The sequence below is a fragment of the Daucus carota genome, chromosome 1 (genome assembly GCF_001625215.2).
Source record: "Daucus carota subsp. sativus chromosome 1, DH1 v3.0, whole genome shotgun sequence".
Lineage (NCBI taxonomy): Eukaryota > Viridiplantae > Streptophyta > Magnoliopsida > Apiales > Apiaceae > Daucus > Daucus carota.
Window position 1 is genome coordinate 31321750 of NC_030381.2, and position 13486 is coordinate 31335235.

The 13486-nt window shown below is 35.1% G+C and overlaps 1 protein-coding gene and 1 non-coding gene across 2 annotated transcripts; both read left to right on the top strand.

Moving 5' to 3' along the window:
* Positions 1-1453: 1453 nt before the first annotated feature.
* Positions 1454-1560, top strand: LOC135150001 (small nucleolar RNA R71). Its single transcript, XR_010288356.1, has one exon. It is a non-coding gene; the product is annotated as a small nucleolar RNA R71 (small nucleolar RNA).
* A 10171-nt stretch (positions 1561-11731) lies between these two features.
* LOC108220903 (agamous-like MADS-box protein AGL62) lies at positions 11732-12262 on the top strand. The gene has a single exon (XM_017394792.1). It carries the CDS (start codon positions 11732-11734, stop codon positions 12260-12262), a length of 531 nt encoding a protein of 176 aa, XP_017250281.1.
* The last annotated feature ends 1224 nt before the right edge of the window (positions 12263-13486 follow it).

The window sequence follows — 13486 nt, forward strand, 5'->3', positions numbered from 1 at the left end:
TTCAACTATCCCCCTTGGGTATGTAATCGAACGATCAGCCAGTTGCAAAGACATATTAGTAGGTTTCAGCTCCGGAAGACCAAGTTGCAAGAAAATAGACAAGGGCATCAGATTGATGCTAGCTCCCAAATCACATAAACACTTATCGAATGACAATTGCCCAATAGTACACGGGATTGTGAAGCTTCCCGGATCTTTCAGCTTCGGGGGCAATTTCTGTTGCAACACAGCACTACACTCCTCGGTCAAAGCCACAGTTTCCAATTCCTCAAGTTTGAGTTTTCGAGATAGAATACCTTTCATGAATTTAGCATAACTCGACATTTGTTCCAGAGCCTCCGCAAAAGGTATGTTGATTTGTAATTTCTTGAAGACCTCTAGAAATTTTGCGAATTGTTTGTCGAGCTTATGCTTTTGGAGTCTCTTCGGAAAAGGTGGAGGTGGATATACTTGCTTGACCCCAGTATCAGTTTTCGGGCTAGACTTTTCGGCTGAATCCTTGCTTGCTTCCTCGTTGATTTTATTCTTGTCAGCTTCAACAACAGTTTTTCCACTATCAGACTCAGATGAGAGCACGGGTGTTTCAACTTGTTGATCACTCTCTTCCTTGTTTCGCTCTGTTGTTGATTCTTTATCCTTCGTAACCCTTCCGGACCTTAAGGTGACAGCTTGTACCTGTTCCTTCACTTCCTTCTTGCCCGGATTGGCCTCAGTATCACTAGGAAGAGTTCCTGGTGGTCTATTAATCAACGCATTGGCAATTTGCCCGATCTGATTCTCCAAAGTCTTGATTGACACCGATTGGCTTTTAACCATAAGTCTTAATTCTTCTAATTCTAATCTTTCGTTGGAAGACTGTCCAGCCACCCCATGATTTTGTTGCTGGAATCCAGGGTGTTGGAATTGCTGCCTCGGTGCAAATTGTTGTTGAAAACCAGAAGGGTTGAAAGGTCGAGCTCTTTGTTGCTGAAACTGTTGCTGCGGTTGTTGCATGAAATTTTGATTGTTGCTCCAGCTGAAATTCGGATGATTCCGGTTATTGGGATGATAAGTGGCTGGTGCTGGCTGCTGAGACCTTTGGAAGGTGCTCACAAACTGAGCAGATTCACTAGATATAGCACACTGATCAGAAGAATGTGCACCCGCACAAAGCTCGCAAACATTAGATGGTGGTTGAACTCCCAAGTTAGCTAAGGAATCTATCTTCATAGTAAGAGCCTTAATTTGAGCAGTCAAGGTTGTAGTAGCATCAACATCTAGAACACCTGATGCCTTGACCCGATGAAGACGCTGAGTAGGATTCTGATATTCATTCGCGGCCATCATCTCAATCAACTCATAAGCTTCATCATAGCTCTTAGCCCATAGAGCTCCACCTGATGCTGCATCGAGCATTGGCCTCGATTGAGGACCCAAGCCATTATAAAAGCAATTAATCACCATCCAATCAGGCATCCCATGATGTGGGCATTTTCGAAGCATCTCCTTGTAGCGTTCCCAAGCTTCACATAAAGTTTCACCAGACAGCTGAGAGAATTGAGTGATAGCATTCCTGATTGCAGCTGTTTTGGCCATAGGGAAGAACTTAGTAAGAAATTTCTGAGCCAGATCCTCCCATGTCGTAATAGATCCTGCAGGAAGAGAATGCAACCATCCTTTAGCTTTATCCCTCAGAGAGAATGGGAACAACCTCAATTTGATGGCATCGTCAGTAACACCATTGAACTTGAAAGTGTCGCAGATCTCAATGAAGTCCCGAATATGCGTATTAGGATCCTCAGTCGGAGAACCCCCAAACTGTACTGAGTTCTGCACCATCTGAATAGTGCTCGGTTTGATCTCGAAAGTGTTGGCCTGAATTGCTGGCCTGACAATGCTCGATTGAATGTCATTGATTTTAGGCTCAGAGAAAGCCTTCAGAGTCTTAGTAATATTCACAGCTGGTGGTTGATCAACCATCGTATCAATCTCTATCGTTTCTTCCTTAATTAATGCTTCCTTACGAGCCTGAGAACGTGTTCGCATACACGTCACTCAAGTACCTGAAACACACACAACGGACTAAAGTGAGAAAAAGAATCCAAGTCACTGAACTTTAACGACCACTAATGACAAACACATAAACTAAATATAACACCGAGTCCCCGGCAGCGGCGCCAAAAACTTGTTCGCACAAAATCACGCAAGTGTACGTGGTCACAAGTAATATAGAATATTATTCAAGTTCGTACCCACAGAGACTGGTGTATTCAGAAATATGCACTTATGCACCAATGTATGATTATTATTCAATGCTTGGACAAGTATCAAATTGGGTTTTGGTTTTCTACTTAACTAATCCTATTTGAATTATGAAACTAAGAATTATCAACTAAGAGAATAACGATTTACTAATGAGAATAGAACATGGGATTCTAGCTTCATTAACAACTTCTTTCAGAGTTCTACCTTATTCGATTGTAATGGTTGATAACTAATCAGATAACACGAAACTGATACACGCTAACTGTCGTTATACGTGCACCATACTGCTACACATCCACAATTAAGATAGAAGGTAAACAGACACAAATTATGCTTAGACCCTATATGTCTATAGAATTTGAAAACATAACGGTTGAAGAACAAGTTATCTATCAAGATTACATAGGGCGATGCAAGATGGGTAAAATCACATCACAAGTCATGTTATCGAACACGAAACCTATGCTCGCATGGCAAGTTCTAAATCAATATATTCACTGTCGCTTCAATAAAGATTAACAAGCAATCTTAGATGTTAGCTACGCATCCAAGACGAATAAGCACAACCAATACGAGGAAATCAAACCATCACATATAAACAAGACAAATTAACTACTGAAATTCATCGATAAATCCGCTAAAATCCCATGACAATGATTAGTTCATAATCGAACTTCTCATCATCATGGGTTTGAATGTAAACATGGTACTGAATAGGAAAAACAAAATCAAAGTACTAGAACAAGAGTTAAGAAACAAATCCGAAACGAGCATCCAAACGTATCGCCTAATTGGACGAAGACAAAAGAAAACTATGAATCTAGATCTTCTCCGTAGCCGTCACGTGCTACTTAGAATGTTTCTAGGTTATCTTTTAAGTCCCCCAAGTCCTCCTTTAAGTTTCCCAGCATACGGGCCTTTAAACGGATCAAAAACGGGCAAATCGGGTCAAAATTCCCGCTCAGGTCGTGGGGCGGCCGCGCCAGAGTTGGGGCGGGCGCGCCAACGGGGCGGCCGCGCCAAAATTGGGGCGGGCGCACCAAATCAGCAGCCCTGACACCCAACCTTGTCACGTCCATAACTTTCTCCTCGTGCATCCGATTGCTTCGCCGTTTTTTTTCAATTAAAGCTATGATTCCCCTCTTCGTTCTCCTTCCAAGAAACCTACACAACACCACACTAAAACATATCAAAAATATCAAAAGCTTGAGGTCATTCCATCAATTTAAGCCAAACCGAAGGCTTCCAAGTGGATATAAAATCCACTTATCAGAGAATATGAAAAACTGTACCCGGCTCGATCCCCGATATTTTTTCAAAATCGTCCCCGTTCCCCGACCCGTACCCGAAAAAATCCCCGAATCCCCGCACCATTCGGTGCGGGGATCGGGCGGGTCGAGATTAATGCCCATCCCTACCCGGGCCCTCTAGGGCCTCGCTAAGGCTCCTCTCATGCCCTAGACAGACTCGAGACAGTCTTAAAGAGCCAAACCTTGGCCCTACCATGGTCCCACTTGGCCCCGACCCGGCCCGACTTGGCCCCACTTAGACCCCTTCTAGGCCCATCCATCCCCGGTCCCAAAACACGCATCATTCTACTTAATCGCATTGGTTTCCATTTAGTTTCTATTCTAGTAATATTAGAGTTTCCAGGGTCTGTAGATGTTTTCTTACGGGCTTTGACTAAAAAAATTGGTAAACGGCACGCTGTGTAGTATTTCCGTCTTAGCAAAAGACTAAACGATGTAATGCTATAAATTGATATTTGGGGTCATATTTTCCAGATATGATCTGTGAGGTATTATTGCTTGAAATTGTGATAAAGGGGGCCAACACCGCATATTTAGCCGCTATTTTCTCACACTCTTTTCTTTTTCTATAAAATTTTGTTATAATTTTTCATTTTAATTCTCTTTTCATTTAATTTTATTCAAGTGAACACAACCTAAATATGTTCCATAGTCTAAACAAAAATAAAATATGTAAAATTTTCTAAATCTATAAGAGCACATTTTCGATGGGGTTAGACTAAATTGATTGGCTAAAAATAATAAAAAGTATGACACAAGTTTTGTACTACAATCATGTGAATAGTTTTTAAAGATTTCTAGAATTTTAACATATATAGCAAACTTCAAGAAGTTTACTAAATTAATAAACAATACGAATTTTTATCAGAGTTAACTTTTATTTTTTTCCAACATAATATCTATAAATGTTATTTACGGTCCATTTTAGTTACTTTAGCTAAGAGTTCTGTGTAATTGGATATATTCTAAGCGGTTGTGCTCGTATGAGTTGACTATATTTTTTAAATTAGTGTGTTATTTATATTATAGATTGATATAATATAATATATAATTTAATGACGTTGAATAAAGGTTCGATATACCAACAATAAAAGGTTCACTAAAATTATATATATCATCCGAGTGTTCCATTGGCGTTGAGATTTTCTAAAATGATCTCTATCATTTTTATTTATATTATCTTTTAAGTACTTTTAGTTAAGAGTTATATATATATATATATATATATATATATATATATATATATATATATATATATATATATATATATATATATATATATATATATATATATATATATATATCAAATAGAAACCACTCTTAAAATAAAAATTAGAAACCAATTCATGTTAGTGATATTCTCAATACAATTTAGTGATATTCTCTTTAGAATTTAGTGATATGTGTTGCAAAAATTAGTGAAAATCTCTAGGAGTCAGCGAAACCTCAAGATCTGTGCTTGTTATCGGCTAGGAGTAATAACGGCGATGGAGATAGCGGAGGAGGTGGACATGGAAGGGCGGGAGCATGGGGAGGATGGGGCGAGGCAAAAACAGCGGCAGAGGAGGCGGGGCGGCAGATGAGGCAGCTAAGATGGCGGAGGAGGTAGACAACGAGATGCAGCTGTGGTTTCAGGCTGCGTTGCTTCGCCAAAGCTGTGGAAGACAACTGGGGTTGCAATTAAAAGGTGGCAGTGGAGGTGAAAGAGGTGGAGGAGGCAACGGTGGAGGTGAAGGAGGCGGTGGACGAGGAGGAGACAACGGCAGAGGTGGTGGAGGCGAAGGGGGAAGTGGCGGAGATGGAGGTGGAGGTGAAGATAGAGATGGCATGATGGAGAAGAAGGTGTAGGTATTAGTGATATGTGCTTTAGAATTTAGTGATATTTGAGGTGGGTTTTAGTTTCTTGGATAAAGAGGTTTCCACTAGAGTAGTACTATATATATATATATATATATATATATATATACACACACACTTTATGTTGTTTCACAATATTGTTTAATGCCACTCACTACAACAAAGCAGGGTATTTATGACACGGAAAACTTACCACCGATTTACTACGCGGTCGTAAGTTCCTTATTTTAATATTTTTTAAATTAGAAGAAAATCAAAAAATTGCAGTTTTGAGTACGATGTCGTTTTTATATTAATAACTTACGACGGAATGTGACCTTTTGTCGTAAGTTTGCTATTTTAGAAAAATGAAAAAAAGTGTCGAATCTAAAGAAGTCGTCATTTTCGCATACAAACTCACGACTGATTCCGTCGTAAAATCGCCGATCATATTTAATGTCACCAGCCTCATTTAAAAATCATTTTGAACGATCTGACCGTACGGATATTATTGTAACGTGTTAATATTGATTAAATAAATTTAAAAAAAGTTAGCCTTTTATTTGATGTGTGGATTTTGTAGTCAAATGCAGTCAAATTATCTGTCCTTTAATCGAATACTTACCCAAAACATGAAACTATTTTTAAAAAAAAATCATTTTGAACGATCCAACCGTACGGATGTTATTGTAATGTGTTAATACTGATTAAAATAAATTATAAAATTTAGCCTTTTATTTGGTATGTTGATTTTGTAATCAAATGTGGTCAAATTACTTAGCCTTTAATCCAATATACTTATCTAAAACATGAAACTATTTTTTAATTATTCTTAATTGTTACTGGGCATATGTGTGACATCAATTGAGCATAATACGTGGTGTGAGATTGATATAGGAAATATAAATAAGAAATATGTGGAGGAGAATTGACTTAGGAAATATGATTTTGCATTGAAAGTTGAAGTGTACAACTAATTTGAAACAAAAAATTTTCTTGAAAGTAGACATGTAAATTGAAACAGAGGGAGTATAAATTTATAATTTTAATTTTTATAGGTAGAGTGGAAGGGCTATTCTTGACCATGGAGCCATCTTAGCCATGTTTTTTTCCTCAGTTATCAACAACACTACAACAAAACCGGCTGTTGACGACGGAAATTTTATGCTAGTTCCGTCGTAAATACATGTAATTACGATAGAAAGTTTTGGTCATTTTTATAGCGGTCTAAAGTCACTTGCTTGTTCCACTTGCATACACCGATACCACTGTTCTTGATTTCTTGATCTTCTTGACATCTGAAGCTTCATTTTCGGAGATCCATATATAAGTGGGTTTCTTGATATTTATACGGGATTTTTTGATTTCTGATCTTTAAGATTTTTGCTCACTACCCATTTTCTCAGATGCTTCCTTTAGCTCAGTTTCTGCTTTTGAGATTCCTGAAAAGTTTCTAAATTTAGCTCAGAGCCCAGAAGTGTTTGATTGGATGGTGAGTATTATTTGAAGAAAGACAGTATTTCAGCTTAGTGTATGACTGGGTGGCTTGCTATCCTTGGTAATTACCTAGAAATCTCGAATTATGGTTTGTTGTGGAATGTAAATTTTGTAAAACTGAGATGAATTTTCCTGTTATAGAACGGGCACATGTTTTTATTTGATATATTTGTTTCACAAGTAAAGGCAAGTTGTTTTCTGACAGGTTCTATATCATTTATCTTTATTGATTTCATAAATTTTGTTAACCACACTATTTCAGGAATGTTTATGAAAATATCAGTAGTGTTCTTTGTTGGAATGTTTATTTGTTTCCTAGAGTTTCTACTTAAGTCCTCTCCATTTTTCCTCTAAGTATCCCCATGTTAGAGTTGATTTTTGAGACATCTACATATAGAAGTTAGGTCGGGGCTTGTGGAATGATGGCCTGAGCTGTCCTTGTTGTCTGACCATGTGCTAATTATCTGTATTGAAAACAATCCTAAATTGCTTAGAAGTTAGACCTATTGGATGATCTCTTAATCTATCAATAAGCACTTTCTTTAGTAGGACTGAAATTGGTAGCATACATATAAAAACCGAAATCTCTGAAAATTCATGTGGCGGGGATTAATCAGAAACACAGATGTGCTAGGTCAAGTCTAATAAGTCATGAACATCAAGATTATATTAGTTTCAAATACTTACTGCCAAGAATGCCGCTATTTTGGCTGATATATATTGGTGGCAAAGTCCAGGATGAAATGAATTTGCAGTGACATCCGCGCCTTCCTCCTGATGAAATAGCAAACAATGATTGATTTAGGTCAAACTCAAAATTTCAGCAATGACGAATCAGAATAACGTAAGAATTAAGCTTGCACGAACTGCTTTTAAAGAAACAGATGTGCTAGGTCAATTTCGAAGGAAGGAAAAGATTTTTGGCAGTCTTATTTTTTAATTTAGATTTTACGGCTTATATATAATGAAGCTTTTAGCAGGTTAGAGTTGTTATACTATATATATACACTTCTTATTGTTTCATAATATTGTTTAATGCCACTCACTACAACAAAGCAGAGTATTTATGACACCGAAAACTTAACATCGTTTTACACCAAGGTCGTAAGTTCCTTACTCTAATATTTTTTAGATTAGAAGAAAATCAAAAAATTACAGTTTTGAGTATGTCGTTTTTATATTAGTAACTTACGACGTAATGTGACCTTTTGTCGTAAGTTAGTTATTTTAATATCTTTTTAAATTAAAAAATGAAAAAAAATGTCAAATCTAAAGAAGTCGTCATTTTTCGCATACAAACTTACGACTGATTTTTTCGTAAAATCGCCAACCATATTTAATGTCACCAGCCTCATTTAAAAATCATTTTGAACGATCTGACCGTACAGATATTATTGTAACGTGTTAACATTGATTAAAAAAAAGTTAGCCTTTTATTTGATGTGTGGATTTTGTAGTCAAATTCAGTCAAATTATCTAGCCTTTAATCGAATACTTACCCGAAATATGAAACTATTTTAAAAAAAATCATTTCTCTCTTGGCAGGAAACTAACCGTCTTGCACTTAGGCATGCATCATTATTTAATGAACAATAACCCATTTCTCTCTTTCAAAAGGTTTTATGAAACTTTAGTAAACAGACAAGCAAAAGAATGCTGGCCACTTTTAAGAATTCGAATAGACATTCGCAAGCCACTGTATCATCAATAGAATAGACATGCAACAAGTAAGTAAGGAACAATTAAGAATGAAAACAAAGAGACAATCAAAACTATACAACACAATTGGATTACATGTGCATGTCCAGATCTACATAACAAAGTGCATTGTGTAAACAAACATAAGCTCATGGTTGTTGTTCCCCACCAATTTGCAAGACCTGGAGAACAATGCAAGCCCAATTAGTACAAACAATTAAACAAAGAGCACGTTCTCATATAGTCTTGCTGAACTTGGCAGGAAATTCAAACTAAATAAACATAACCCACAATCAACACAAAACATATATTTACCAAAAACATGGTTCCTCACCAATTTTCTGATAAACAACCCCAATCAGCAGACTAAGGGATACTACAGTGCTTTAATTCATTCATTTTCTAATTTCATACACATACCTACCAAGTGAGGAATCTATTACTTGAATTGATCCCAGTATCATAGACTAATCCAATTACTCCGTCCCCCGCATCAAGCCAAGAAACGATTAAGAAAGAGACAATTAAAAATTAAACAAACAAAACAAACATTACCCACAAACAAATCGACCATACCATTGTCTACTATTATAGAAATCTCAACATTTTCACACTATATAATGACTTTCAAGTACAATCTAAGCCAAATCAAAGCATAATAATAGTAAAATACACGAAAGATTAGCAGTTTACTAGTTTCCAACTCAATTTGAAATACACTGACCTAAACTCATTTCTCGTTTTCGAAACAATCTCTGATGTGTAAACACTTCTCCAAAGGATCCTGTTGTCCTCCTCACGCTTGCTTCTCGGCCGTGTCTATCTTATCATATCGTCGATTTTGATTTGGGGGAGTGAGTTTAGGGGAACACTTGACTGATAACTGTCACATGAATGCCAATTTACACGGTCCACCGATTTTGGAGACATACGGTTTATACGGTCTTGTACGAAGACGTATCTATCCAGCAGTTTCTCATTCAAAAAAAAGTGACAGCTGTCTCCCAATTCTGCCGTTGATTTCAGTTTTAATCTAATGGTTGTAGATTAGGTCTCCAAGTACTCTAATTAATTAAAAAAGACTCCAAAGAGCCCAACTCTTATATTATATATGTACCGGCCTTTTTTATTGATATGTGATAACATAATGATACTTACTTGGTACATGAATAAGAAAACATCCCAATGAATATGTGTATGAAGCCAATATTAAGATTTTAAGCTCGTTTCAGTGGTAATAATACCACCCCTAGTCCGTGTACAAGCTATACAATAATTTGATGCTAAACCCTTTTTTAATATCACCCTAGTTTGTTATCTTAAGGATGTGGAAATTGACTTGCTTAATATTTATTTTATATGCATTTTCATACGTTGTGAGTGATACCTTAATTATTCAAAATTAGCAAATACAATACAGAAAATGTAGAAGATGCTAAAGCTAATGTTGCAGATATTTTTGTGGTGCGGCCAAAGCCATGTCTAAGCACAAGGACATTTATGTTCACCTATACATGGGGGCCAACGTTTCCTAGTTAAAATTTATTTTTAAATAGAAAGCATTATATTGATAAATTGAACATGAATAATATTATAAGAATTTTCGCAATTTTCAAAAAAATTACTTAATGAATAAGATTAAATTTCGTAAATAATGACTTCCACCAAAAAATTATTTTGAAAAACAAATATGATAATACTATTCTTAAAACACTCAACATGACCCATATTAGAAGGTAATTTTCTTTAAAGAATATAAGTCAACAGTTTTATATGTTTGGTTCGCATAATACAACTTTTCAATTTATTCCTGATTTTTTCAAGTGGACACAATAAAATATATTTAAAGAAGATTGTATTCATCTAATTTTGTATTTCCAAAATTCATTAAGAATTCATTTTTATATTGATTGATAGATTAAGAATTTATGTTATCCATTAAATGTTTTATTTTTGTATTTTTGCATTCATTTACAAATTTCAGATTATTTTCAAATTCTATGAGTCTATTTTAATGTCATTAGACGACATATAAAATTAGAATATCGGATATTTGACTAGATAGATATATATAGATACATATTGTGAATTGTAGAATATCGAGTCTTAATTTTAATTTTATTTTTCAAAAGAATAAATTTATGTAAATTTTTTGGAAATTTCCAAAATATTTACTTTACAAATAAAATAATCAATTTTAAGTAGGTTCATCCAAAAAATATTTTAAACTAATAAATATGTAGAACACAATCTTTAAACCAAACAACATAAAAGATAATTACCGTCTAATTTGCTTTTAAAAATTTAAGTCATGAGTTCTACATGTTTGCTTTGGTTTATTTGTTTTTATGTAATGCAACTTGTCAATTTGTATTAAATTATATATTTTTTAAATAAAGACAATAATGTTTCTTAAAAATAATATATTCATTCGACTTTGGTAATCACAAAATTCATTGAGAATTCATATTTTGTATTACTTGGTAGATTAACATTTTTACTATATCCATCTAAAATTTTATGTTCGTATATTTGAATTCATTAACAAATTGCAAATTATTTGAAAATCCTAAGAATGTATTTCCATGTCATTAGAGGATATACAAACTACAATATTGATTATTTGTTTGGATAAATTTTTCGAGTTCTACCTAATATAGAGATAAATTTTCTTTCCAAAACAAAATCCAAAAATATTTTTAATTTAATTTTTAAAAAACTCTATGACTTCGGTAAAAATTCTTATAGGCCTGTATAAAAAAAAAGAAAGAAAAATTCTTGTTTTATGTTTATTTTGGTATGAGAATAATATTATACTTCTAAAATATCATGCAATAATAAAATTATATATATATTAGACAGGTGAAAAAACTCCCCATGACAAATTTTAAGTTTGGCGGGATTTTTGCCCCCCGTTTTTCTTTAAAAAAATTTGTATTTGACATTTGTGTTTTACTATATTTGAATGGGCGCGACTTTCCTATCTTTTTCCCACCCTTTAACTTTTTAAATTTGACATCTATTAAAATCCTATTTAAGCAGCACATTGGGGAACGTATTTGATAAATCTACTACCCTCCTTTACCACAGTCACCTGTTTTCCCACCCATAAACTTTAACATCTTTAGAGGTTCTCTATATCTGAAATGGCAAAAAAAGGAGCAGGACGCAAAAGGGTTCCTATGGAGAAGATAGAGGACTCAAGTAAAGTTGGGGTTACCTTCTCAACACGACGGTCCGGCCTGTTTAAGAAGGCATGTGCGGTCCGCCATCTATGTGACTGTCATACCGCTATTGTTATCTTCTCACCGGAAAACAAAGTTTATTCTTTTGGTGAACCCTCAGCAGATGGGATTTTTAATTCCTTCATCGACGGTGACGCTATCCCTGCCGAAGAGAGCGATGTCCCACAGTTGATAGAAGGTTCTGATTTTGGTCAACTGATGGAAGAGATGACAGAATATGAAGGCATAGTCGAGGCAGAGAAAACTCGGGAAAATGGCTTTACTGAAGTGGAGAACGATCCTCAAGATGAGAATTCCTTGGGGAAATTGTGGTCAGCACCCGTGGAGGAACTAACATTGGCGGAGGCTGAAGACATGTTGGCGAAATTGGAGGAGTTTAAACCATCTGAAGACGATTCTAGCAGCCAACCTCAACAAGACACAAATATGTAGAATCTCTTGGCGTTATTTGCCGGACCAATTGATAACAATAAATACAGGGTTGTATTTTTATCAAAATAAAAAAAAAATTAGTATTATGTATGTTGGGGCCTTTTTTATTGATATGTGATAGCATAATGAAACATACTTGCTACATGAATAAGAAAACATCCCAATGAATATGACTGAGAAGCCAAATTAAGATTTTAAGCTCGTTTCTGTGGTAATATATTTTGTAATACAGCCAACCCCAGTCCAGGTACAAGTTATAAAATAATTTAATAGTAAACCCTTTTTTTAACATATCACCCAATTTTGTTATCTTATGGATGTCGAAATTGACCTTCTTAATATATATTTTATATGCATTTTCATACCTTGTGAGTGATATGTTAATTATTCAAAAGTAGCAAGCACAATAGGGAAAAATGTAGAAGAGCCATCAAGAATTTGCTAAAGCTAATGTTGTAGATATTTTTGTGGTGCAGCCAAAGCCATGTATAAGCACAGGACATCGATGTTCACCTATACATGGTGGCCAATATCTCCTAGACCTTGGCTAAAAATCCATGATTAGTGGAGTTTTTTGGTAGTGATCTTTGGTATATGGGTTCTTAAGAGGTAAAAAGGTTAAGGCTAAAAATATAGGATCTCTTGGCCTTATTTGCCCAACCAATTGATAACAATAAATACAGGGTTGTATCTTCATCGAAATTAAATAATATTAATATTATATATGTACGGGCCTTTTTTATTGTTATGTGATAACATAATGATACTTACTTGGTACATGTATCAGAAAACACACCAATGAATATGTGTATGAAGCCAATATTAAGATTTTAAGCTAGTTTCAGGACAGCCACCCCCAGTCCATATACAAGCTACACAATAATTTAATGCTAAACCCTTTTTTAAGTGGAAATTGACTTGCTTAATATTTATTTTATATGCATTTTCATACCTTGTGAGTGATACCTTAATTATTCAAAAGTAGCAAATACAATACAGAAAATGTAGAAGAGCCATCAAGAATTTGCTAAAGCTAATGTTGTAGATATTTTTGTAGTGCGGCCAAAGCCATGTCTAAGCACAAGGACATCCATGTTCACCTATACATGGGGGCCAACATTTCCTAGACCTTGGCTAAAAATCCATGATTAGTTGAGTTTTTTGGTAGTGATCTCTGGTATATGAGTTTTTCAAAAGTGAAAGGATAATGCTTGGTTAACATAT

Excerpts from the sequence above, each read along its gene's own strand:
- LOC108220903 (XM_017394792.1), top strand. The coding sequence starts at position 11,732 with ATGGCAAAAAAAGGAGCAGGACGCAAAAGGGTTCCTATGGAGAAGATA.